Source organism: Lepidothrix coronata, unplaced genomic scaffold (genome assembly GCF_001604755.1).
Source record: "Lepidothrix coronata isolate B3197 unplaced genomic scaffold, Lepidothrix_coronata-1.0 Scaffold38, whole genome shotgun sequence".
NCBI lineage: Eukaryota > Metazoa > Chordata > Aves > Passeriformes > Pipridae > Lepidothrix > Lepidothrix coronata.
In genome coordinates, this window is record NW_016690218.1 from 3943387 (window position 1) to 3969886 (window position 26500).

The 26500-nt window shown below is 45.0% G+C and overlaps 1 protein-coding gene across 2 annotated transcripts in view; it reads right to left on the bottom strand.

Moving 5' to 3' along the window:
- The window catches only part of LOC108496272 (acrosin-like), a 191869-nt gene extending 166912 nt beyond the window's left edge, over window positions 1–24957 (bottom strand). Inside the window, exons 1-5 of one of the 2 annotated variants that reach the window (XM_017812821.1) lie at window positions 24658–24850; window positions 24157–24387; window positions 23598–23863; window positions 23172–23317; window positions 21731–22704 (exon numbers count right to left, since the gene is read on the bottom strand). In XM_017812821.1, coding sequence (XP_017668310.1) covers window positions 21910–22704; window positions 23172–23317; window positions 23598–23863; window positions 24157–24387; window positions 24658–24728 — 1509 coding nt within the window. In that variant the 5' untranslated portion in view covers window positions 24729–24850 and the 3' untranslated portion in view covers window positions 21731–21909. Of the gene's footprint in view, window positions 1–21730; window positions 22705–23171; window positions 23318–23597; window positions 23864–24156; window positions 24388–24657 lie in introns of those variants that run through there. The other variant, XM_017812822.1, reaches the window with a different exon arrangement.
- Between the last annotated feature and the right edge of the window lie 1543 nt (window positions 24958–26500).

Consider the following 26500-nt stretch of genomic DNA (forward strand, 5'->3'; position numbering starts at 1 on the left):
CTTTCAGTTTGTACTCATTACTCCTTGTCCTATTACTACAGTTCCTGACAAAGAATCCCTCTCTGGCTTTCTTCTAGTCCCCCTTCAGATACTGGAAGGTTGCTGTGAGGTCTCCAGACAACCTCCTGTTCTCCGGGATGAACCTTTCTCAGCCTGTCTTCAAAGGGAGGTGCTCCAGTCCTCTCATCAACTTTGTGGTTCCAACGTGCTCCAACAGTTTCATGTCCTTTTTATATTGGGGCCATCAGAACTGTACACTGCAGGTGGGGTCTCACAAAAGCAGAGTAGAGGTGGAGAATCATGTCCTTTGACCTTCTGGCCACATTCCCTTTGATGCAGCCCAGGATTCCATTAGCTTTCTGGGCTGCAAATGCACATTGCCAGCTCACGTTGAGTTTTTCATCAATCATTATCTCCAAGTCTTTCTCCACAGGGCTGCTCTCAATCATTTCTCCACTCAACCTGTAGGTGTGTCTGGGATTGCCACGACCCAGGTGTAGGACCTTGCACTTTGCTTTGTTGAACTTCGTGAGGTTTGCATCAGTCCACCTATCAAGCCCATCAAGGTCCCTCTGGATGCCGTCCCTTCCCTCCAGTGTGTTGACCACACCACAAAGCTTGCTGTCATCAGCAAATTTGCTCAGTGTGCCCACTGAGATGTGTGCATTTTGCCAGCAAAGATGTTGAATAGTATTAGCCCCAGTACTGATCCCTGAGGGACACCACTTGTCGCTGGTCTCCATGTGGACAACAAGCCATTGACCACAACTCTTTGTGTGCAGCCATCCAGCCAGTTCTTTCTCCACCACGTGGTCCATCCATCAAATCCGTGTCTCTTCAACTTGGAGACAAGGATTTTGTGTGGGACAGTGTCAAATGCTTTGCATAAGTTCAGGTAGACAATGTCAGTTGCTCTGCCCCTATCCACCAATGCTGTAGTCCTGTCACAGAAGGTCACCAAATTTCTTAGGCATGATTTCCCCTTTGTAAAGACATGTTGTCTGTTACCAATCACCTCTTTGTTTTCTAGGTACATTAGCACAGTTTCCAGGAGAATCTGCTCCGTGATCTTGCCTGGCACAGAGGTGAGACTGACTGGTCAGTAGTTCCTCAGGTTTTTCACTTCCCCCTTTTTAAAAATACTTCCCTTTTTCCAGTCATCAGGGACTTCACCTGACTGCCATGATTTTTCAAACATGATGGATAGTGGCTTAGCAACTTTTTCTGCCAGCTCCCTCAGGTCCCATGGATGAATCTCATCAGGTCCCATGGACTTGTGCATATTCAGGTTCCTTAGATGACCTTGAAACTGATCCTCTCCTACTATGGGCTTAGGGTCTTCATTCTCCCAGCCCCTGCATTTGCCTTTCTCAACTTGGGCAGTGTGGCCAGAGCACTTGCCATTGAAGACTGAGGCATAGATGCCATTGAGAACCTCAGTCTTCTCTTTGTCCAGGATAGCCAGGTCTCCCGTTTCTTTCTGAAGAGTGAAGACAAGCTGAAAAGGTAAAAAAAATTTTGAACAGAAAATGAATGTTGGAGGTTTAATCTAACCATTATTGGTTGTACGTAAAAATGATTGCAGCAACACTGCAAAAGTGATCCTGAGGTTGCTTTTCACAGATATAAGATCACTCTGATCAATAAATGTTGAAAACCCACCATCCTAGGACATGAAAAAAAAGGGCTGATAGATTTGGAGTGTGCAGTTTTGATCCTGACATCTACAGCAGTTTCCCTGCTGCACAGGCTGGTGTAAGACATTTGGAATTCAAGGACTTCTCTACACAGAAGCCCTTATTTTGTATCTGGATTCTTCTGGAGCAGAAGGTATTTTCCACATTAGAGGGCTGCTACTGTTTTGGTACTTACCTACCTTCCAAGAAGCCACAGAAATAGCATGAGTTTGGGATGGAATGTGGTAGGTTGGGCTTTCAAAAATAGCTTCTTAAAAAAAAAAATCTACAATCTGTATGACTTCTTATGCATCCAATATTTATGCAAAATGCTAATGAATTCAAGTTATAATTATTTGCAATTACAATTTTCTGGGTTTCCAAATGTGCAGTTTTAAACCCACACCCTTCTGTAAGAAAATTTTAAGTGGCTGCTGTGGATTCACCACAAATGGGTGCCTGTCTTTCTGCTGATGGCAAGTGCTTTCTGATTTGGTGGAGATCTTGTTCTGATCCAAAGCTGTAGAAAGAAATGAGGCATTAACAATGATCACAGATGGAGGACGAAGGGTAAGTTATATTCCCTGGCAAATTTAGAATACAGTTATGACGAAGTTAGCAAATGTTCCAGTTAGGGCAAGGTGGAGATTCAGTAAAATTGAGAGTATGGGATGTGCAATGAAATGACAAGGGAATTTAATGAGGGATGAGTAAGCCTCTGTCTCTTCAGGGACCTAAGCTTTGCCCTCTGATGCAAGTGTGGAATTTATTATTGAGTCCTAGTGATATTTTACAGGCAGAGGGTTATTTTCTTATAAAACTGTAGCTGGAAAGGCATAGTTGCAATGCTTACCACCCGCTTTCTAGAGAAGTCACTAGAGCAGCCCTGCTAGTCTGTGGGTTGAACTTGTCTTTACTTAAAGTAACATTGGCTGTCTGATGAAAGAAGCACGTATCTTGGTCAATAGAGATAGCAGGCACTTGAATAACCATGAATTGTTATCAAGTACTCATATATTAGTGAATTAATTATACCTGGAAACATTCTCAGGCACATAGACCAGCCGGCAGGAAGAGCTTTCATCTATGCTAGTGAAATGCTGTCTACTTCAGAAGACAGTGGCTCTGTGCTGATGGCCAGCTGAGATTAGGTCCTTGACTCTGGACTGTGCCCCATGGCAGTAATTACCATGGGCTGCAGAATGCTTGAACACCTTACTAATACAGATGATCATGGTTCATCCCCAGTCATAGTTTAATTTACCAATATTGATGAGGCCCTTGGTCCCTGAGCTTCTGTTTTGCAGGGTAGAATTACCTACAGATAGAAAAGGAAATGAAGCTGGTGGTGGTTTCTTGGGATCTAGGGTTGAAAAGTTTCCTCTTTTTCCCTAGCTATATGGTGCTGCATCAGTGTACAGGGCGAGCTGGGAGGGGAAAGGCTGCCTGAATCAGCAGTGCAGTCGGCAGATAATGCTATCACTGCAGCTGCTTGCATGGCTCTGGAAGCAAACTATGCAAGGCAAGTGACACGTTCGATATGGCATTCCACTTCTCTTTACCTCCTTCCAGTCCTAGTACATTTTTATTTTTTTTCAGCACTCACCCGTGTTTAATAAAGTTCTCCATCTGTTTTTAACCAGATATCGTTGACCACCCTGTGGTGAGGAGATGGAAACAAAACTACAGTAAGAAGCTCCAGGGTAAGTATGGGAAAATAACCGGGTGATGGCATTATACAAGTCATTGACTTGACACAGTAAGTCCACAACCTAGTGTACAGATAGTTTTGTAAGTAAAGGATTGCATAGTTCAAGAGGTAGAAAGCAACCCTTTTTTAAATATACAACTTAAAAATCAATCTTGTAAAAAACATCAGATGTGGATGAGCTGATAACCCAAGTTTTAGATCAGGGAGGACAACCAGCAGTGGGAATTCAGCACAGTGAATGCCATGATTTCCTGCAGAGCAGCACTTGCTTTAATTAGCTATTTCTTTCTAGAGTTCACATATGAAGTAGAGATGGTACCTTTCTGCACACCCCAGTTTCCTTTGACTGAATTGTTCACAGAAAGTGTTTTCTTCTGGCTGAGCTTTAAGTGCCCAGCAATGTGCAGGGTCTACCCTGTGACAAAACACACACCAGCAGCACGATACCTGCAGCCCTTTTGATGGCTGGTGCACACTTCAAACAAGTACACACAAATGATTTTGGGAATGTTGCCATCCAGGGAGCACCTTTCTACTCATGAACATCTCCAGTGCGTAATTTCTAAGAGTGTGAGTGTTCAGTGAGCCCTAAATTGTCTGGATGTAGCTTGATAAGTCATACCGGAGGGAGATAACCACAGCCCCCATGGCCTTTGCATGGTGCTCAGAGGAGCTGCTCCCCAGCTCTCACTGAGGAGGAAGAGGGTTTCGCTTCTCCCTCAGAGCCACACCAGCTCTGGGGGAGAAGACCTGTGGTGGAGCATCTGCTCCACATCTGTGCCTGTGCTGTGGCAAAGGGACATTGTGCATCCCCCAGGACAAACAATTTCAGCTGTTGACTGGGAAGGATTTGCTGGACTTTCAGAGAGGGAAGAGTGGAAACCTGTGCAACTCTCTCAGTGGCCCCTACAAACCCTGTTCTCTGAGTGCCAGCTGTACTTTCAAGCGTAGCTTCTGAGTCCATCTAGAAGTGGGCAGTGGTGTATGCATCTTCTTTGTGCCTGCTACTGCTGATGCTTTTTACTTGAAGGGAAGGGACTTACTCAGATATGTATTGAGGCTTTTTTACAATTTCCCTTGATTCCCTTTGTCTCCAGACGAGAGCCTTTTCATTTTTCTGCAGTAACTCCTATTTACCTCTGCCCTTTCGTATCCGAAATACTAATCTGATCTTAACCAATCAGCTCCTTACACTCACAGTGACAGCAAGTCCAGCTTCCCCTGAAAGTAGCACTGGCTCAGCTTTTATGCTAATATGCTGGCGCTGTACATCTGCACTGAAAAGAAAGAAGAAAGCAAAAGCAGAGATCCCAAGTTTCTCCTGAGGGCTCTGAAGGTCTGCAAGTGATGAAATGGATTATGCTTCCTCCTGGTTGTAAGGCAGGGTACTGCTCTTCCATGAAGTAAACTGATATTTTTGGGTTACTGGTTGGGCTGACATGAAGGCTATCCAAAAATCCTGCCTTCAGTAGACTTAGCATCACTGTTCCTTGTGCTTCTTTGTCAGCCCAAGAAGGAAGGTATTTGGCTCCTGATGAAGGAACATGGGAGCAAACTATCTGCTGGCAGAAGGAAGTGCAAGTGCGTTGGCTAGAAGGAAGTTCTGGCTATTTTCATCAGCTGTAAATTTGTCTCTGTGCTCTGTTCTTCTCCACGTGGTAGGGAACTGGGCTACCAGCACAGCAAGATGGGGTTACACAGCAACTCAGTGGTCACCGTAACAGGATGAAAATTTATTTTTCTGACTCCAGAGGCCATGGAGCAGTAAGGCAATGACCCCCTCCTGCTGGCAGTGGTGCTTGTTTCTGTACATGTATATATATTATTTCTGGCAGAAGTCAAAGGCTTCTACAAATTATTTTATATTTGCAACCCCCCAACTAACACTGATGTTAAGTTTCCTTCTGAAAGACAAATACTGTCTCTTCTAAGCACTTTGTGTCCTGGCCAAAGAATAATCATGTGAGGCAGCAGCAATGGGAGACTGAGGGGAACAAAGAGGAGCCTGGCTCACAGAGCTCTTTCAAAGTAGTTGTTCACTTGGCCAAAGAGTTCGGCAGCGTGCCTGTGCCTTCTTTGAATCCAGCATCTCTGTACAGCCCCACGCCTGCGCTGCGTGGGCAAGGGTAACCTTCTTTGTATGGGACACACACACAGAGAGCAAAAACATTCTGTGCAAATGTGGCCTTAGGACAAGGATCCATAAGGAAGAGGGGCATGGAGTCTCTTGTAGGATGAAGGATGTTTCCACAGCAAATGCCAGCAGCAGGTCTGATGAAGTGGAGGAATGTCTTCTGTTTAATGCACATACATGTATATGCATGTGTTTATTTTTACAGGCACACACGTGTGTGCACACACACACATGATACTGACCATATATGACCATATTTATTACCAGCAAATGCAAGGTTTTGCTTTAGGCACACTTTGCTACACTGCTAGCTGGGTATCCCAGATATCTTCTATCTGGTGTATCCTTCCTGCTTATCGCTTTGAAATTGGACCAATTCAGTATGTTAGGATTGCAGAATTGCCCTTGGAATAGCTGTGTGTCTGCCGGGAAGAAACTGCCAGCATCTAGGGTCAGCTTTTCGTGTGTATTGGGTGTGTTTCCTGTATCATTACTGAAGACTGCTGTGTGGATCCCAGCTGTGTGAGGCTTCTAGGTACTGAAGCTGTGTAAAAGGCAGAGGCATGATAAGTGGACTTTCATTGTCCTGGAGTTCATGCTGATTTTCCCTGCTGTGGTTGATCTCGGTACAGAGGAGCACAAAGTTGGTCTTTAAATGTAAGCTAGACATGCACAGGGAGAAAAGAAGAGGGCATAGATGGCCAAATACAGCCAAACCCTTGGAAAAGTCCTCTTGCTTTTTTATTCAGTGGGCAGTTGCTACTGCAGTATGTTTTTTGGCTGGCAACAGCCACAATCCAACAGCTCTTATCACCCCTCCTCAAGCATGCTGGGTCCTGCTCCACCCTGACTCTATCTGGCCCCTCCAATCCCTTTGATTATTTTCCTTCTGCTTGTTCTTCTCAGATGCTTTCTCCCTTGTCACCCAGCACCCCCCTAATCTCCTTTCTTCCTTGCCTGTTTGTTCATGGTTGCTAATCTCTCCCTCACCAGCATGCTGCTGGCCAACTTGTGCTTGCTGTCCTTCTGCTTGGAGTCCTCCTTAGCTTGGTTGTGGAAAAAATTACACAAGGAGGCATTCAGAGTGACCAGGTCTAGGTCTTGAAAGAGCAGCCTGCTTGAAAACTACTACCCGTAGAAAACTACTACCTGCTCTTTACAGAACTGCTGCTCAATTTTATATCTAGACCTGGAGGTTGAATATACAGTGCTGAGCAATTTTCTCTTTTTTATTGAAAACCATCAAGTGGCGTGTTAGAGGTTAGAAAGTCTGAAGATGTGAAAACTCAGCTTAGTTGCTGTGGCTATGGTGAAGTGTTTCTTCACACTACTACTACTACTACTACTACTACTACTACTACTACTACTACTACTACTACTACTACTACTACTGCTACCAACAACATGAAAAGGAAAGGCTATAGTGACTAGTTTCAAGCAATTTAGAGAGGAAGACCAATACAAGGATACCCTGTAATATTACTTCCTGAGGAAATACTTGTGAACCCTCAGATCTTTTGTGTGAAACCATGTAAAATAATGGGTATGGGAAGCATCTGGCTAGACCATTTTCCACAGCCTCCTTCAAGGTCACACAGTGACTTCAAGACAAAGCTCCCTTCAGCTGCTAAATACTCTCCTTTTGGCAAAGACCACAGATAACCTCAAGACCCTGAGATCCTTCCCATCCACAACACTGGCAAACCACACGATTTTTAAACCAGTTTTTTGTCTTGTTTGAGACCAGGCTGGCTAGACTGAAGCCAGGTGGGGCTGCCACGAGGCTCACCTGTGCTCAGTCCATTTCTTTCTGCCTTTGCCACTTTGGTCTGCTGCCTCCCGACAGCAGTGCTTGGAGAAATCCAGAGCATCTTCTGATGCTTGATTTTTCTCAAAACACAGAGCATTTTAGAGCACCTGAGATGAACACAAAGTCAAGAAGGATGCACCTGCATGTTTCTCTTGTTCTCGATTTATTGTTTGAGGTGGCGGAGAGAAGAGGGTGTTTTGGGTTCAGTTACAATAGAGATTTATACGTGCTCTTTACTCAGCACTGTGTGCTTTAGCATAAACCTCCTGACCCCTGGGGAACTGATGCTGTCATGATAACCAGCAGACATTGTGAGTTAATGCCTATAATAACCTTTCATATGGTAAAAGATTTCCAGGGTTTACAGCTTTGAACCTGTTATCCTATACTTGATTAATGCAACTGTATTTACAAAAGTGATTACAAGGGCACTTCTCTGGAGATAGGCAACTTTTCTTGTATGAATGATTAAACAATTCTGACTAATTTGACTGCTGTTATACATTTAAAGGAAAGAAGTCTAGCAGATCTTGAGCAAAGATTCCAGGCACTTTACCTTTTAATCTGATTAATTAAAAATGGAGTTCAGCTGATTTGCAAGACTGGTGATTCCACCTTTGCTGAGACCATGGGCATTGCACGATCTGGGGAACTGAATCTCATGAACCTCCACTGTGATACGCACCACTGCTGTTTGTTTTTCCTGGCTAAACCAATACCTCTGGCCTCTCAATTTTTTTCTTTTTAATCCCCTCCTCTTTTGGGCTTTCAGTGATAAGACTATGTTAATAAGGTCGAATTTTGTTTGCCCAGCTGGGCATTGTAAATAAACTCTGAAGTTTTATTTGACCCCATAGTAAGGGGTATATGTTTAAAAATGTTAATCTATATAGAAATAGCCTAAAGTTTATTGCTCTAAAAATTACTAATTTTTCCTTTCTTAGGAGAGCACCTGAGAACAAAAGTCAGAGCCCTGTTTTGCCAGATGTGTTAGAAACATAAAATGAGTGCCACTTCTGAGCCTGAAGAGTTTAAAATGTAGACCAAATTCTCAATCTTCTCATTGATTTTGGTATTTTTTTATGTGAGTTTTGCTTTTAATGGTGTTTGGTGTGAGTAGCCAAGCTAGCTATGGTGAAAGGGGTGTCAGGAGCATATGTTGCTGTTGTTTCCTGGTTGCTTTGTCTTGACCTCAGGTTTAGTGATGCTGAGTCCAGTTATGAGTTAGTACATTGGGATTTATGCATGTAGGTCTATTTTAATTGGTGATGTCATTGATTTCAGTGGTTCTATAAGTGGCTTAGGCTTAGCAACGTGGCTAAGAAGTTAACGAGTCTATTCTTCAGCTCTGAAAGGAGCACTCAGACTGGCTCCCAGTCCTGGTACCTGTGCCAAGCTTTGTGCTTCACCTGTGGATTCAAAAAGGAAATTATTTGGTCCCTGGTCACAGGCCTGTGGCAGTCAGGGGTAGATACCATTCTGTAGATCTTGGGTTGGCAATATAATTCAATTAATATTTTTCAAGAAATATTTCGTGAAGTCCTACATGAAGAAAACCACATTACTTCTATGGAAATCATGCTGAATTGCAGTTGTCTGGGAGCACATCTCTATACTATCATGAATTTTATTATCTGCCTGGAGCAGTTCCCTTATTTCTTATCTGCTTGCCACCTGGTGGAGCCAGAAATCTGCTTTGTATGTGCCATACACAGAACAACTTAAGCATCTGTTTTAATCTATGTAGGTTCCCTAATTAGAAAGTAATGAACTATTTAGCCTGCTTTTCGAAAGCATACAGTTCCTCTTTATGCTGCCCAGGGACCTTCTGGGTCAGACTCTGGGTTTTGGAGTGCACAGTCAGGGCTGGGAATCCCAGTGCTGCTGCTGGAAGTTTTTGACAGGCCTTGAGCTCTCTAGTCATAGAATGGGTTTCAATAGGACTGCAGAAGCTGTACCAGGAGTGCAGCTGTACCAAAGCTGGAGAGCTCCTTCAAAAATAAGATGAAAGAGAAATCTTAAAATAGAAATCATGGCAAATATCTGAGTACTTGTTTCTCTACTTTAATGTCATTTGTTGAAGATGAGCCTGTTGAGACAAGTCCTTGTGTCAGAGTAGTGCTGGGAGAGTATTTTTTGAAGACTGCAGTGTTTCTAAACAATGAAAATCTTTGCTACTCCTCTTTTCTGGCACAGGACAGGCTGGTACAGAGAGTCCTGCTGTGTGGTAGCTCCAAGGAGTCGGCTGGATTCTTGTAGTGTGAGTCGACCAACACAAGGACAGGTTGCCCTCTGGAAAGTTGAACTTCTTCACACTAAGAGACATTTTGGGAGACAGCAAGAAATTACAGACTACTGACATTTGAAAGCTCCTGTTGGACTTATTTTCCTGATCAGAAGCTGTTCAGTGATAAGAGAATCACACATGGTAATTCCCCATCGGTCTTGCATGGAACTTAAAAATCATGACTCTGATGAGCTGTCCTGTACAGTTTCAGTCAGACACTTGCATCTCAGAATGAAATAAGGTAACTTAATGTAAACTGAATCACATTTAGTTTTTATTCAACGGAAAAAATCAGAATGAGTTATGATATCCCTGTTATCTTAGTGAAGTCTTTGCTTGCATATGCATCTGTCTGGGCCTGATGCAATTAAGCAAGGTCCAACTCAGTGCTTTAGAGGCTTTAAAAGCAACCTGCTTAGACTCTGGGTTTATTTCTGAGGAATGGAAAGTGAATGTTTTCTCTTGTCCCCATCCCCCATCTATACACAAAATCCCCCAAGGGAAGGTGAGATGTCAGTAAAACAGAGAAATTATATGGAAATTCATACTAAATGGTGGGAACAGTGAGGGCTGAGTTAGACTTCTTCACCTTTAGACTTGAAGATCAGCATGATCTCCAGAGCCATGATGTAAGAGCCTGGCTCTGTGTTGCTCTCTTTGCCTTGATATAAGCTAGAGATGCAAGCCTGATACTTGTACTGAGTTAAATCTTTCACTTGCAGTGGTTTCATATTAATGTTGCAAATGGAATTAATCCTAGTTCATGATGGAATAGATCAGGGGACAGTCTGTTCCATGGTACCTTAAATTCTCAGTAAGAAGTCTAATCTGAAGAGCAATAGATTTAAAATCCTAGTAAGCTTACTAGGCACTGGATCATGGTCAAAGTTAAAGTTTATGATAACTCGTGGACTTTTGGTATCAACAAAGGGTTTGTTCTTGAGTCAGTAATAATTAATAATACTGATTCATAGAAGAAACACAAATTGGTGGTCAAAGGTGAGTTGAATCATGCTGCCAGTGAAGTTCTATTTTGCTATTGATCCATGCCTTCCTAAACTGGAAGAAATAATGATTTCTGTAAAGAATGGCTTCAGGATAATCTACATTTTTAAAACTATGAGTGCTTTCAAACAAAAGTGTCCTGCATTTGTTTAAACCAGCATTTTCTCTTCTCACTGCCAGTCCTAAATACATTTGTGGTTCTCTATCCTTATACATTCATTGCACACAGACTGAGACTGGTAATGCTACACTGTTGAGTACCACGGCTGTTCCTTCAGTGCTGCACAGGAGGAGATGTGGCGTGGAGCAGGTTGTGAGGTACCCAGAACCGTGCAAGCTGCTGCCCCTCTGCCAGGAAGGCATGGGCTCATAGTATTACCTCCTTCATTTTCATCTCTTTATTCAAGATGTTGCAGGCCAAATTGTCACCTATGTCACATTGTCATCTGCAGTACTTCAGCTTCAGGTAAGCACCCCCTGCAGATGCAGAGTCAGGTCTTTGCTAACACTGGTTGAATTCAGTCTGTTGAAGATCCAAGTTCATTGAGGTCCTATATACAGGGAGTCACACGTCACTGTCTCTGGGATCAGGAGGCAGCTTTATGGGTTTTTTGATGTGGGAGAGATGTTTTGCTGGACTCTTGACTCATCCTTTTGTTCAAGTCAGTATTGGAGAGGATATTTGTTCAAAGCACGGGCAGGTTAATGTGTGCTAGAACCCCCGCCCAAAACAGCAGCACCTATGTGTGCTCAGTACAAACAATCCCAAAGTAATAAACCCAAATGTTTCAAAATGTTGTTAGATAAAAGCAGATGAATCAGCACGGGGAAGGAAACTGGTGCTGGTTGAATGTAGGCTGACTGGCACTTCGTCTCGTAGTATTCCTCATATAAGGAAATTATAACAAATAAATTGGTGACCTTAGGGCCAGCCTTCAAGTATGAAGCAAAGCCTAAAGAAGTATGTAAAGGAAGATCTTTTCACTGTACTGATGTTAACTTCCCTTTCCCCCAAAATATGATTTAAAAACCTATTTAGTGAAATTTCTTCAGAAGAAATATCCTTTAGGGCGTTAATTTGCAGTATTATATACAATACCACATATTTGTCTAGCAAGCAGAAATCTACAAGATTACTTAATAACATATTTAATAAACCACTGTGGTTATTAGTGGGCAATGCTGAAAACACGTGGTGTTAAAACATTACTTATTGAAAGCAAAGCAAAGCTGCAATTACCTTGGATGAACACAACAATTTCAGGTCTGAAAATCGAAGAAACTGCTCAGCTGAGGTGATCATTGTTAAATTAGATTTCTGTTACAAAGAGGATAGCCTGAAGGAACACATTTTCTTTTTGCTGTAGGAGATAGGATTTTTTCAGTTATCTTCCTGTTTACCACTAAACTCTGTGAGTGTGAAGTTAAAGCATTTTCAAGATACATTTCTGGGTGATGTCGTTAAAGTCTGGGAGATAAAAACAGTCCTTGGAAGACTATTTTATATTTTATTGCAGCAGATCCTTGTTGGTGGAGGTAGATTTTTTTCTTTACAGTCATTATTTTCCATATTCTAATTTCAGACAAGGCAGGAGGTTTTTATTTAGTGTCTACCTTGGGACACTAACAGTCTGCCCAAGGTGAGTTGTTTAGCAAAAGATTAAACATGTCTGATGGGACATACTTTGTGGTGATGGAGGTGAGACCAATGTGCAGGGAAGACTGGACAAAAAAAGAGCTTCCAGTGGAAGTTAGAGTTATTCCACAGTAAAAGTGGTAAAATATTCCAAGTCATAGAATCACAGAATCATAGAACATCTCGAGTTGGAAGGGACCCACAAGGATCATTCAACTCCTGGCCCTGCACAAGACTGCCCCTGCAAGCATTGTCCAAACACCTCTTGAACTCTGGTAGGGTTGGTGCCATGACCACTTCCCTGGGGAGCCTGTTCCAACGCCCAACCACCTTCTGGCTGAGGAACCTTTTCCTAAAATCTAACCTAAACCTTCCCTGGCACATCTTCATGCCGTTTCCTTGGCTCCTGTCACTGGTCACCAGAGAGAAGAGATCAGTGACTGCAGTATATTGCAGTATATAAGCCTATACTACCCCTGTACTATAGGCTTAGGTATAAGTCTAGAAAGCAGGACAGAGCAGAGGAAAAAAATTCAGGGTCTGGGAACTACTTAAGGAAGTTAAAGGCTATCTCATTTCCTTTCATCTGAAACCTTTCTTTCAAAAGCTTTTTGATTTTTTTTTTCTGAACATTCCTCTGCTTTTGGACTGCCTGCCTCTGAGGTGGGAGAAAACTTGGCCATTTCAAAAGGCCAAACACAACTATAAGTTAAAAAATAAACCAGAAAAACCCATCACCCCAAACCTAGTCCTTTTAATTACAGGTACTTCAAAAATATCATCTTGCAGTCTGTTGAAATTAATTTTTAGCCATTTCTTCCCCTATATGCATGACAGTCCTGGTTTCTTTTCTGTTCTAGAAAACAGTAGATTAATTGTTATCATCACTGCGTGCTACCAACAGTAGGCACAGTGGTAACAATGCCTGTGATGGAAGCATCCACAGGCATTTTTGACATTTAAGACATTTTAATAACAGTGAATGACCTAGAAACTATAAAGAAGTTCATCTAGGATAATTAACAGTTTGAACCCAATAACTCTCATAGCTGTAACAGGCAAGCATTTTCTGTTGCCCTTTCTCTTCTTTAAGGGATATATCTGATTTTCTTTGCAGATGATTGAAGTATTACTTGCCAGTCATAAAATATGACCTCTTTTACCTGCAAGGAATGGAATGTCCCGGACACAAGTTACATGCACCTTCTGATTTCAGGACAGGTCAATGCTGCTGAGTTTCCCCTGGAGGCTGGGAGAGCCCTCATTTAGCTCTTCTTTCTCCTACTGCAGGATGGTTCCCTTCCTTAAATTTCTCTAGTGCAGTATCAGGGCCAGTTTCAAGTGGAAGTGATTTCCTTTGCAGAAAGCATTCCTTACCCTAGCAGATAAATGCTGAGAAAGGATGGAAAACTAGCTTACTGTAGCCAGGATTCGCAGCTAGAAGTCAATGTTGTAGAGTCTTTCTTAAAAAAAAAACAAGAAAAATTACTGTTTGCTGAAGAAGATCAATAAAACAGAGGAAGAATGAGATAATGGCCAGTCTTCGCGAGCGAAGATTTGGGAAAGGTCATTAACCCTTCGAGCCTGCGCAGTGGATTTTTTAGGTGAGACACAGCGTGCGCTGAACTGAGCCCACCCTTTAATCCTGAGGTTCATCTGCTGGGGCCGAGCAAGCTTGGACAGTGGCAGTGAGGTCCCCAGGACATAGGTTTGTTTAGAGTGACCTTCTCTTAGATGGATTGCCTCACAGGGCTGACGAGCTCCATCTGCCCGGGGGGCTGGGAATCGAACCCGGGTCGCAGTGGTGAGAGTCCTGCACCCTAACCACTAGACCACCAGAGGCCCCAGGAAGAATGAGATACTTTCTACCAAATAGCAAGATGTCATGACAAAACCTCTTCCTGCACAGCAGGAAATCAAATCCTGCACAGTAGCTGCATCAAATCCATGATGCAGCTACTGGAGCCAATTTGTGCAAGTTATTGGAGCAATCTGGTGGCAATGAGTTTGCTGCTTTGCTATCAGCCTTTCCTAGTAGCTGTTGGGTTCACCTTATGGTTTGAGTTCACATCTGAGGTGATTAACAACCCTTTAAGAATTTGCTCTTTGTATGTGAAAATAGATTGTATACTCTGAACTCTCTTAATCTCTGGATGCTATAAATCCTTGTATGTCCTTGACACACGTTTCTTTTGCAAATAAGGCCCATTCAGTGCTCACCCTGAGCCAAGGCACCAGCCTCTGCGCTATCTGTGTCTACAGGCTCTTTTTGTCTTCCTAGGACAGAGATCACCTCTAATGCACTGGCAACATCCATTCAACCCATTCCAGCCTCCCATTTGTGTCATTCCCCAATTCCCTGAATGAGATCAACCTCTCCCTTTACAGACAAACAAGAAATCATTTGCCAAGGGTCAATCTCAGTCCTCACAACTAGTCTATTCATCTCATTTTACAGCTCCTGAAAAATCAGAAATAGTAGCAAAGTAACTAGCAAATTTTTTGAAGTGTCTGGTGTTTCACAGCACTCAGAGAAAACCCATCCTTGGGATGAGTTTTTTCTGCCTTCAGTTTCTTTTTTTTTTTTTTATCTCTTTTGTTGATCTAATTTTTTATAGGGTTTTTTTTGTTGTTGTTTCAAGATAATATACGCTTTGTTAGAAGTTTGGGTTGTTGCATGCTTGGGTATGTTGAAAGTGTGGTTCTTACGGGATAAAGGCTGCCTTACATTAGAAAGAGAGCAGATGGAGGAGAAAGGCAGGGCCTCTGTCCCATGGATCAGTGAGGAAACTGGTGCTGAGGGAGCTCGAGCTTTGCTAAAGACCACAGCTGTATGCACTATGCTGCTTGCAGCAGGGCCTCTCAGCTCCCTTTCCTGTCTGGGACGTCTCAGGGGCTGTGGACAGGGAGGGGATGCAAAGGATGTATGTACAACATTTGTACAGAAGGATCTCTTGGGCTGAAAGGGTACATAGTTACAGAGGAGGTGGAGAGGATCCCTTAGCCTCCAGGATATGTAGATGTGGCACTTAGGGACAAGGTTTAGTGGTGGACTTGGCAGTGTTAGGTTTACAGTTGAACTTAATGTTCTTAAAGATCTTTTCCAACCTAAATGATTCCATGATATGCTTATTCAGCTTTTTCAATTGGTTTTGTCCCCCTACCAGGAGCACTAGAAACCTCCTTTCTCCAAAATGAAAGCTGAAGTCACCCATGAGTTCATCAGGTTAATAAACCTCTGCAACAACATGAGACTTGCCATGATTCAGTGCCTGCTGGTGGCACTGAGGTTTGCACAAGCTCACAGGCCAGCCCAGCTCCCTCAGTGGGGTGCATGGGGAGGGCAGTGGGTGTGTGCTCCAAGGGCGCAGTGCTGCCTGCACCTGGAAGTGCATAAGATCCCGTAAGGGTGGTTTAATCTCCAGTTCGGGTAACTGAGCTGTTGCTGAAACATAACTACCCTACAACAGCACAAAGGCATATAGGTGCTCGCAATGGCGTCATTTGACTGACAGGGTTGCGGATGCTGCTGAAGTAGTTTGCCTGCTGTGCAGCCGAGCCCTGTGGAAATGAACCCTCTAGTGGACACTTGGAAAATTAACCGGTGGTGTTGCTTGGCAGTGCGGGAAGCCTAACGAGGGGATGAATGAAAAAGTTGCTCAATACTGGGAGGGAAAAAAGAATGAGACAGCCGTATTTTCTTAAACTTTACAATTGAAATAAGATTTTGAGGTAATTGTTAGGAGAAGTGATAAACATCAACAAAATGCTCATTCAGTGACTTTACAAAACTCTTTAAAACAGTATTATTTAGATTTTTTTTCATCGAAATAATGAGACTGTTTTTTACATGTTATCATCTCCTTGGGAGATACTTATGCATTTAATCGCCTTGTAAGAGAAAAAGAATCAGTTATTTATGAAGTACCTTATGAATGACCAGGGGAAAAACCCAAAACTGTTGTGATTTCTTCCTCAAGGAGAAGGTATAAATTTTTTTATTGAAATAATTTTTATTTTCTCAATCTTTTTCAGGAGATTTCAAAAAAAACTTCCAAGAGATTTGAACAATTTACAACCAAGAAACAAAGCCAGGCTTTGTGCTCTAACAAGTTTGCTGGACCCTCTGATGCAGAGGTATGCACGGAAGTCTCTGTGTGTTCTGCCTAGGCATGGAAATGTGTGAAATACCTAGGCAGTATCTGTTGGAGGTCTGAGGTGTCTGTTGCCTTTAGCTGCCTTGAAGAAATAATTTGTAATGAACACTTTCTTGTTGCTGTTACTGTGAAAAACCTTTGCAGAATAGGCTGTGGCAACCCTGCACCAAGGTCCTCTCCGTATGACCTGGTGGTCTATCACTCTACGCTTTCCTGTAGGATCAGTGTGGTAACCCTGTGTTGCACTAAGTGCTCCATTGTGCAAGTACAAATCTGACTTTTGAATAAACCTTCAGGTGACCCTATGCCACCACCAGATCACAGCTCCAGTTGCTGGACTATATCATGTCTCACTGGAAGAAGGGACAGCAACCACGGTGATAGTGGATCAAGGGTTGGACTTGATGATCTCAGAGGTCCTTTCCAACCTGCCTGATTCTATGATTCTATGATTCTATGACAGCTGTAGACAGGAGTGACACTACTGAAATCTGGTTCCTTTGGGGTTTGTGCTCTATCTCCTTTCAACCTCTCCTATGTCTTACTCCAGTGCTTCCCTTTCCAGGTTCTCCATCACATGGCTGCTCTGTGCTTTCCACTCACTGGGGTGTCCTGAGCAAACAGCGGAGCCTGCTCTGCCAGGTGAGCCACAAACCCCACACCTTTCCTGACCCGATGCAAGTTCCTGCCTCAACCCGTCGGGGTGCCCGGCCAAGGGCAGACCTCTTGAGCTGTACTTCTCTGAGGCACGCAGCCACATCACCAACAGCTCTTTTCAAGGTGAAAATTTAAAATATTTTTATTTTCAAACGTGTCTGTTTTCATACTTTTCTTGAGATGTGAGAAGGCAGGGTCAGGCAGACAGTGCCAATTTCATTCCTCTGTGCGTGGCTACACAGAAGGTCTGTGCTGATAAGTTGTGCCACTCATGAATCATGCTTGTCCATGCTGCTGCTCTGTCAAGCTTTGGCAGAGACTAAATCTGTATTATTTGGGGGACAAAATAGCAATGCTCTTTCTTTTATATTCCCAAAATATAAGTTTTAGATGAAAATTAGTGTGTACTGGAGGCAGAAAGATAGAAAAAATGAAAGACACGGGGGCAGGAAAGAAAGACAGCATCTTGAGGCTGAGTGGTGACTTGGTACCACTACAGAGTCTTGTGTGCCCTGAAATTACAAAGCAATTTCAAAGAGGGAGAGGAATAACATGTTTTTAGGTAACAGTGGAACTGGTTATACCCTTGTGGGTAGAATGGAGAATTCCACTGTTACGCATTGCTTATTAAATGCTTCAGAATAGAGATGTTCTAAGCTTTGACAACTGTTGTAACTTCTCTTGATGTCAAATGCGAAGTTAATATCTTGTGGCATTTTTAGTTTGGCTTTAAATTGTGCCTGAGCTAAAGGAGTTTGTAGTGTTCGTGGTTTGCTTCACAATATTATGAAGTCATCAAAATGTATGGAACCAACTCTTTGTGAGTATTAATCACAGAATGTTTGGATCACTTATGAAAACTACAGTTGCATAAAGATACAAGTCTCTGTGGAAAAATACTTTGAAAAGAACTACTGATGTATTCCATCAAGCTTATACTTCAACACACTGGTAAAACTCATGAATGCAGTTACAGCGAGTAACGCTTGTGAAGTTCCTCACTTATTTTTGTAGAGAAGATTTTTTTTTAAAGAGTTGGGATTTTTTCCTCTCCTAGTCTGTAGATTTTCCCAAGGTGCAGTGGAAACAAAGGGCTTCTCATGACTCTTTTAACTGTACTTCATGGGAATTATTTTTCCAGAGATTGTGCTGAATTCATCTGCTCATAGAAATCCTGTAAAGAATACTCCATGTCACAGACAGCAAAACAATGTGAGTTCAGGCAGCAGTGAGTCTTACATCTGGGCAGAATCACAGCTGACCTCTCTATCTCGGGTCAGGGGCATCTTGCAGTGATTCTTTGAAGTAGAACATAGCTTGCAGGTAGAGTATGTTGTTGGTTTTGTCCTTTGCTGCGTGTGGACACCTTATCGTTGTATGTGGTTGTTCCATTAATAAATGTGAAAGTTTAGCAGCAACCTTTTACTGGGAAGAACTGGATCAGATTCTTACAGAATTCATTTGCGAAATTAGTTCTGTATTTGGGACTCAAACTCAGGTAAATTAAAACCTAATGCCCCATCTTGGACAGGTAAAGGAAATAGTAAAGTTTGCAATGCACTGCCTGCTTATCTGAAGATTTCTAAAATTTGACTTCCATACAATCTGTTTTTGCAAACTTCAGTGGCCTCCTAGTACCTGAAGGGAGTCTACAAGAAAGATGGACAGAGACTATTTACAAGAGCACGTAGTGACAAGACAAGGGAAAATGGCTTTAAACTGAAAGGGAGTAGTTTTAGATTAAGTATGAGGAAAAAAGTCTTTACTGTGAGGGTGGTGATGCACTGGAACAGGTTTTCAAGAGAAGTTGTGGATGCCCCATCCCTGGAAGTGTTCAAGGCCAGGTTGAATGGGGCTCTGAGCAATGTGGTCTAGTGGAGGGTGTCCCTGACTAGGGACAGGGGGTTGGAACTAGATGACCTTTGAAGTTCCTTCCAACTCAAACCATTGCAGTATTAATTGCCCTAATGTGCTATGCAGTCCTAAGTAATCAGCATTAGTACATTAATTAATGTGATGACATGTTTGTGCTATGGAATAGGTTATATGGGCTAATGATGCCTAAACTCTGTTTTTGATTGTTTTGAGTTGTATATAGAGAACAAGAAGTGAAAGCAATTTGTGCAATTATGTAGATCGTCTAAGAGATCTGACCTGACAGACCATGGATTTCAGGGGAGTGCTGTTATATGCCTAAAATGTACTCCTAGGCAGGCAGTTGACTCCAACAATCCAAAGATCCCATAGACCACCCCGAAATATATCACCCACAGGGTTTCCCTGATGTTGAGAGTTTTTGTTGGGTCACTGTTTTTATTTTTTTTAATTATAGGTTATACCCTGGCAGTGAACTAGGGGTACAATCTAACCTTGCAATTGGCAATTACAAAACTTTCTAAAATCGTGTCAACAATGTGCTCATCACATGCTCCCAAGATTGCCATAAAGCAGAGCTGATGGGGGAATTTTTTATGCACTGGTAATGTTTTGGTTCTAAGTAAAAAAATACACTTAGTTCCATATCTATCTATCTATCTGTCTATCTATCTATCTATCTGTCTATCTATCTATCTAATCTATAAGAATTCCTGGTAAATATTCTCATTGAACAAGACTGTTTCTTTCCAAGGTTGAGGATGAAAACCTGTAATGCGTTTCTGAGTACAGGTAACAATTCAGTCTTTGAAAGTTTTATTGCACTCCGATGACCAGGGTATTGCAAGAAACAGATTCAAAAATAGCAGGCTCAAGACAGGGCAGTTTGGCAGAGCAGCTCTGTGGGTAGCTGAAAGAACTCCAGGGAACAGACTCAATTTGGGCTAAGTTTTAGCTGAGTAAGGCATGACTAATAGGATTTTTTAAAAAAGCATTTTTAGAGTCTGTTGAAACCATCTATTTCCCTTGAAGGAAATCAAACATTAGCAAGTTTTTCACTAATTCTAAACTAAAGCTCATGGTGTCACATTTAGCCTGTGTGGTGTGAACCTGCCTGCTATTCACTTTGGAAAACTTTCTGGGATTTAATAATTATCAGTGAATTGAACTACTTAGGTCATTAAGCATTCATCTGTTCTGCCATCTCAGTGTAAAACTAGGTGCCTGCTTTTCATGTCAGCTGGGGTGAGAATGTTGGAAAGCAGGATAGAGAATTAATTGGAAAATTAGCTAGATTGAATTTCACTTGTGTGAACTGTAAGTGACTTGGATAGGAAGGCTGGAAGTGTGTACTGAGGGATGCAGCAACCTGGAGAGTGGGCATGGGCTACAAATGCATGGGGGCAGAAGGATGTTTTGGAATGTGATGCCTCTTGAGATGGAGAACAGGTGGAATTCATGCCATGGTGGTACATGGCATTATTAAGTCTTTTTTTTTCTTTTTTTTTTTTCTCTCCAGTGGCTTTGTATTTTGGTGCTAGGCATAATGCAGAGGATGACTTCCACTGAGTCCAAGTGTGATTTAGCAGATTATTAATTAAGGGTATGAATGTATTGATTTACTTGATTTAGACTTCTCAGTAGGGTCTGTAGGGATAGGACAAGGAGGAATGGTTTTAAATGGAAACAGGGTAGATTCAGAGCAGATATAAGGGAGAGATTCTTCACTGTGCGGGTGGTGAGGCACTGGAATAGGTTGCCCAAAGAAGCTGGGGATGTCCCATCCCTGTCCGGGAGGGCTGAAGAGAAGCACCAAGCCAGGCAGGTGAGGTGTTTCCAAAGGGTGCGGGCCCAGCATCTCTGATACCCCAGGGAGGCCAAGGGCTCGGCCCAGAGCTGCCCACAGAGCACAGCTGGCAGACAGGAGGTGTCTGGGGCACAGAGGACCATCACAGCACAGCTGAGGTCCTTTCCCTGGGGAGGAAGGACACCAGAGCTGGGGTCTGCTCTGCAGAAAGCTGGTGGGGCCCCACCGGGACAGAGTGGGGAAGGACTGGCTGGGGGGCTGGGCGGGAGGTAACGAGCCAGGAGAGGTGCTGGGTCTGGGTGCAACCAGCTCAGCTGTGAGAGCCTTTGGCTTCCCTCAGCCCCAAAGGACTCCAAGATTTGGTAGTTGGGGTTTGCTTGTGTTTGACAGATGTCACGACTCAAGGTCTCAGTATTTCCACCTTCCTCCCCTACATTTTCCTCTTTAATTATTTTTTGTAAATTCATTCTGACACAGTTTTAGAAAATAAAGTGCACCTCAGGTTCCGGTGTGTCAAAATTGGACTGGAAGAATGGAAAAATGCAAGAGCACTGACAGCCACACTGCAAAGTGCAATCCCTCTTTGCTGCTGGGGAAAGGGGGAAGTTGCATACAGGGGCAGTGTCAATGATGTAAAACAGCAACAGTCTTCTCACAAATGATTAATATAGGAGGAATTTATCTTGAGTACAATGAAGCAGCAATGTCTGCTAGGAGTTTTCAACAAATACTGGAACCTTACTAAACTTTTTTTCCTGTCTGCTTCCTAGTCTTGATGTGCCAGTCTCCTTCATCTCATGGTGGTTTTGAGTACCCTTCTCTCTGGCCAGGCCCAGTTGGACCCCTTTGGAATGACTCTGTACCTTTGTGCCCGCCTGTCTGACTTAAGGCTCATTTTGCATGTGCTGAGCATGGAAGTCCTTGCTTTTCCCAAGAGACAGAGTTGGACTGAAAACATGATTAACTGTGAACATAGGCAACTTTATTTCAACAACTAAGTCAACTTCAGTGTTTGCCTGCACACAGAAGAGGAATGTAGGCAGGATAGAGTAGGGTTTTGACACTGAGGCAGCCTTTGGATCAGCAGACATTGCACCATCAGGAAATGGTCATGGTGTACTGCAGCTCACACTGGATCCTCTCTGTCCTGCTGCTCAAGTTGTGTTTTCCCCAAAGATCTCCTTGAGGAGATCCTTTGCTTGAGTAAAGAATTTCACCAGCTCATCGGCTGAATATGGGCAGGAGCTAACTTGGTCCGATGATGTTGGCTTTGGCTTCGGCAATGGCTTTGGCTTCTCTGAGGCCGGTGGTTTTGGCAATGGTGGCTGTGTGACAGGTGGTCTTGTTGATGGCGGCTGTGCGGCGGTTGGTCTTGTCCATGGCGGCTGTGCAGCAGTTGGTCTCGTCCATGGTGGCTGTGCAGCGGTTGGTCTCGTCCATGGTGGCTGTGCAGCGGTTGGTCTCGTCCATGGTGGCTGTGCAGCGGTTGGTCTTGTCCATGGTGGCTGTGTGGCAGGTGGCCTCGTCCATGGTGGCTTTGTGGTGGGTGGTCTTGTCCATGGCGGCTGTGCGGCGGTTGGTCTCGTCCATGGTGGCTGTGTGACAGTTGGTCTTGTCCACGGTGGCTGTGCAGCAGTTGGTCTCGTCCATGGCGGCTGTGCGGCAGTTGGTCTTGTCCATGGTGGTTGCGTGGCAGTTGGTCTCATCCATGGATACTGAGTGGGTTGTGGGGCAGTTGGAAAATAACCCCAAGCCTGTGCTGCTAGAGAAGCCCTTCTATATGGGCTTGCAGCCATCTCAGCCAGCATCCAATTGTAGAAGTACTGAGTGGAGGTGTAGATTCCAGGCTGCTTTGGTCTTGCGCAGCCTCTTCCCCAGCTGGTCACTCCAACAACCCAGTAGTAGTCAGCGACGTTGTCTTTGCACATGAGAGGACCACCGCTGTCCCCCTGCAGTGGAGCAGAGAGGATTAAGGTCATGTTGGGTGGCCCCGGTCAGCACTGGGGCTGTCTCCTTCTCTCTCACAGCTGAGCTGTATTCCCAGCAGAGCAAGGTGCCAGGGATGTATTCACAGCACCCCAAGTGACTGTGAGTGGGTTGGGGTCCTGCAAGGTAGGGCTCTCTCTCATGTCTGCACAGTGATTCTGGATGTACAAAGGATGGATGTTCCAGGGTTGGCATCTGGACCCCAGGCCTGCCTGGATGGACTTTCTGGGCAGAGTGACAGACCTCTGGGGGCACTGAGCAAGGACACATGGATGGAGAATGGGAGGGCAGCCTCAGCAGCGGTGTGGACGTGGGGCTGGGAGAGTGACTGACTGGCTGGTCAAGGCCCACCTAGGGCTGTGTTTGGGCAGTGCTGACCGGGCTACCTGTGCTGCTGGGGTCGAGTGGCTCATCACACACTCCTTCCTACCTGGCAGGTGTCGATGACGCCCTGTGGATAACCAGCACACACGTTGGAGCTGTGGATTTTCCCCGCATACCACTGGCTGCTGTTGCAGAGGTTGAGATCGATGAGGTGGACCTGGGCCTCCTGCAGGAGATCGCTTGTTCTTGAAGCTGTGAGCACAGAAAGGAAAGAGCACTCAGCACCTCCTTTCCATTTCTCCTGCCCTGCCTGAGGCTGATTCCCATCGCTAGGGCTTGGCTTGGCCTCTGGAGAGGCATTGGAGTGCTGTGTCCCTGCTGTGTGACTTTGGGCACAAGCCAGGCCCATTTGTCCAGAGGCATTTGTCCTGCAGCGGGACTCTGGCTTTGGCCTCTGCTGTCAGGAAGCCCAACCTGTCTCCCCAGGCTGCTGAGACTGCCCTCAGAGCACGAGTCCTTCTTGGGAACTCACCCCTTGCAGTGGTGGCACCCCAGCCAGCGACAAAGCAGTAGAACAGGTCTGACACTCTCAGTGTCGGGTCGGGCACACAGGCCAGCTGGATGTAGGGGCTGCACTGGACAGGATGGTCCAGTTCCAGCATGGCGATGTCGTTCTTCATGTTGACTTTATTATAGTATTGGTGAAGGCGCAGCTGCTTAATGTAGCGGACTTGTGCCCCAGGGCCTGGTTGAGTCAACTGGGTGGCCCCGATCACCACGTACACCAGGCTGATGTTGCTGGAAGGCAGAAGCAGAGAAAGGGGTGAGAGGGAGCAGGGCCATGCACTGCAGCAGCCCAGCACTTGCCAGCCTTCAGTGCTATGGGGCACTGACTGCCCTAGTATGCCTTAGGCTGTGGGAATGGTGAGCTGGGGGCTGCTAAGAAGCAGTGGCATGAGACCAGCCTTCTCCTGAGCCCAGTCTCTCAGCTGGGCTCACTGCAAGCAAAGGGGATGGGAGTAAGACGTGGTGCTGGTGACAGGGCACCTGCTGGTGTTGTGAGGATACCCCCGTTCCCTGCTCCTCCTTACGTGACATCGTCAAAGCAGTGGGCTGCCGTGAGGACCCATTGCGGGTGGACGAGGGACCCTCCGCACAAATGCCCCGTGTCTGGTATCCACTCATGCTGGAGACTGACGAGCCAGGGCCAGGACGCTTCGTGAGCACCTGTGCCACCCACGACGCGTGTCATGCCATAGTAGCCATATTGATAAGCGCTGGCGCCGTAGTCATAACCTATGGCTCGGAGCCCACACATCGATCTGTAAGCAGAAATTCATTACTGTGCTGCTCTGTGCTGCTGCTCAGGCTGAAGCTCAGCTGTCTGCCCTCCCCACCAGCATGGACAGCAGGCCCGTGGAGCCCACGGGGTGTGTGTCTGTCTGATTGTCAGCACCTGGCTGCTGGCAAGGAACTGTGGCTCCCCATGGGTTTTGGGAAGCTGGGGCATAGCCACAGGGGACAACGGGCCTACTCCTGCGGCCCCTCCTAAGCATCACCCAAGCTCCCTCCCACAGCGTGGGGCCACTTACCCACAGTTGTCCCATGTGCCGTGCACAAGCCCACACGTGGCCAGCAGGATGAGGAGGCAGAGCCAACTCATGGCTGCCAGAGGCACGTGTCAGCTGCAAGAAGTGAGGGCTCCTCGCACCAGCACAGCTGCAGACGCAGTGCCCGCAGCAGCCGTGTTGCCCGTGAAGGCCTCGTCTCCAGGGCTGATGTCACAGCGTGGTGGGTTCTGTGTTCTGGGCACTGGGGCCTCTGGCGTGGGGGTGGGGGCAGGAGCAACATAGAATCGTAGAACCATAGAATGGTTTGGGCTGGAAGGGACCTTAAGGACCATCTAGTTCCAACCCCTGCTGCCTTGGGCAGGGACACCTAGAGCAGCTTGCTCCAAGCTTGGATCAAAGGCTGTCCTTGAACACTTCCAGGGATGGGGCATCCGCAGCTGCTCTGGGAAACCTGTGTCAGTGCCTCACCACCCTCATAGTCAAGAATTTCTTCCTAATGTCTAACCTAAGCCTACACTCTTTCACTTGAAAGTCATTCCCCCTTGTCCTATCACTACTCGCCCTTGTAAGATGTCTCTCTCCAGCATTCTTTAGGCCCCTATTCTTGAGGGATGAGGGTGTGCAGGCCCCAGGGCAGGCAGCAGTGCCTGGCTCCCAGCACTGCCTGCTGAGATCTCTCAGGAAAACACCAGATGTTACATTGCAGCCTCTTTGGGAAGTTCACTGCCACTCTGCTCTCTGCAACTCCACCCCCAAACACATACAACCAGGGAACATGGCTAATGCAGGAAGCATGTGTGTGTTTGGGTGTGGAGGAGCCAATCATGTTACAGACATGGTGGCCGAGCAGTGAAGTGCAAGCTCAAAAAGCCGAGTGTGCCCAAGCAGTGCCACCCTTCCTGTACAAAGCGCAGTGAAACAAAGATGCAGCACAGTCCACTCTGGCCAAGTCAGCCACAGCAACACCCTCTGACAGGCTCCATCCTCCTCACCCTGGACTGGCAGCTGCAAAGAGTACAGGGGCACCTTCACCCCCCTGCAGAGAGAGAGGGGATTGGGCCTGTAGCAGTCTTCCCTGTCAGTATCTCAACGACAGACAGGTTGGCTCCCCTGAGCCTAAACATCAAGGAGTAAACACAGAATAATTTTGGTAAAACTCCATAGTTACACGCATGGAAATGTCTTATTCCCTTGTTGTCCAGGCACAACTTTAGTTTGTCACACTAGGGTAATGAACATTTAAGAGGAAATATTAAATTAAAATTAATTTAATTTAAAAATTATCACATTATTTTCAATCTCCACTCCAAGAACTTCATTTTCCAAGATTTCATGTGTGTCCAGGTAATCACAGCCAAAAATTACAGCAGAGGGGATTGTGTAAGGAAACACATCTGTTTCCTTTTCTGACAGCATAGCCCCTTGTCAAGAGCAAGCGACTGGCTGTGGACTCCAGAAAGCCCCCACACCCTCTCCCCTGATGTGACCAGAGGTGATTCTCTGTGGCATTACTGGTGGCTGAGGGAAAACCACTTCCAGAGCCATGCCTGGGCTGGTGTGTCCTGTTATTTCTCCACTGACACAATATCAGTTTCTGAGGCTCACTCTCAATGTAAGATACCTGCTAGTGAGAGGCCTTTGGAGAATAAGGCTGAGAAGGATCAGGGTTGCAAGAAGCATGGTCTCATAAGATTAATCATAGTGTGAATGGATTTAATGTTTAACATTAGAAAGAGAAGGCAGAAGATAGCTGTGAAGAGGACCTTTCAATATGGATGAGAATGCTCTTTAAAAGAAGGAGAAATTACCATTTGCACCTCATAATGCAGAAAACAGGAAGCTTGCACATCTTGGCCATCTTATG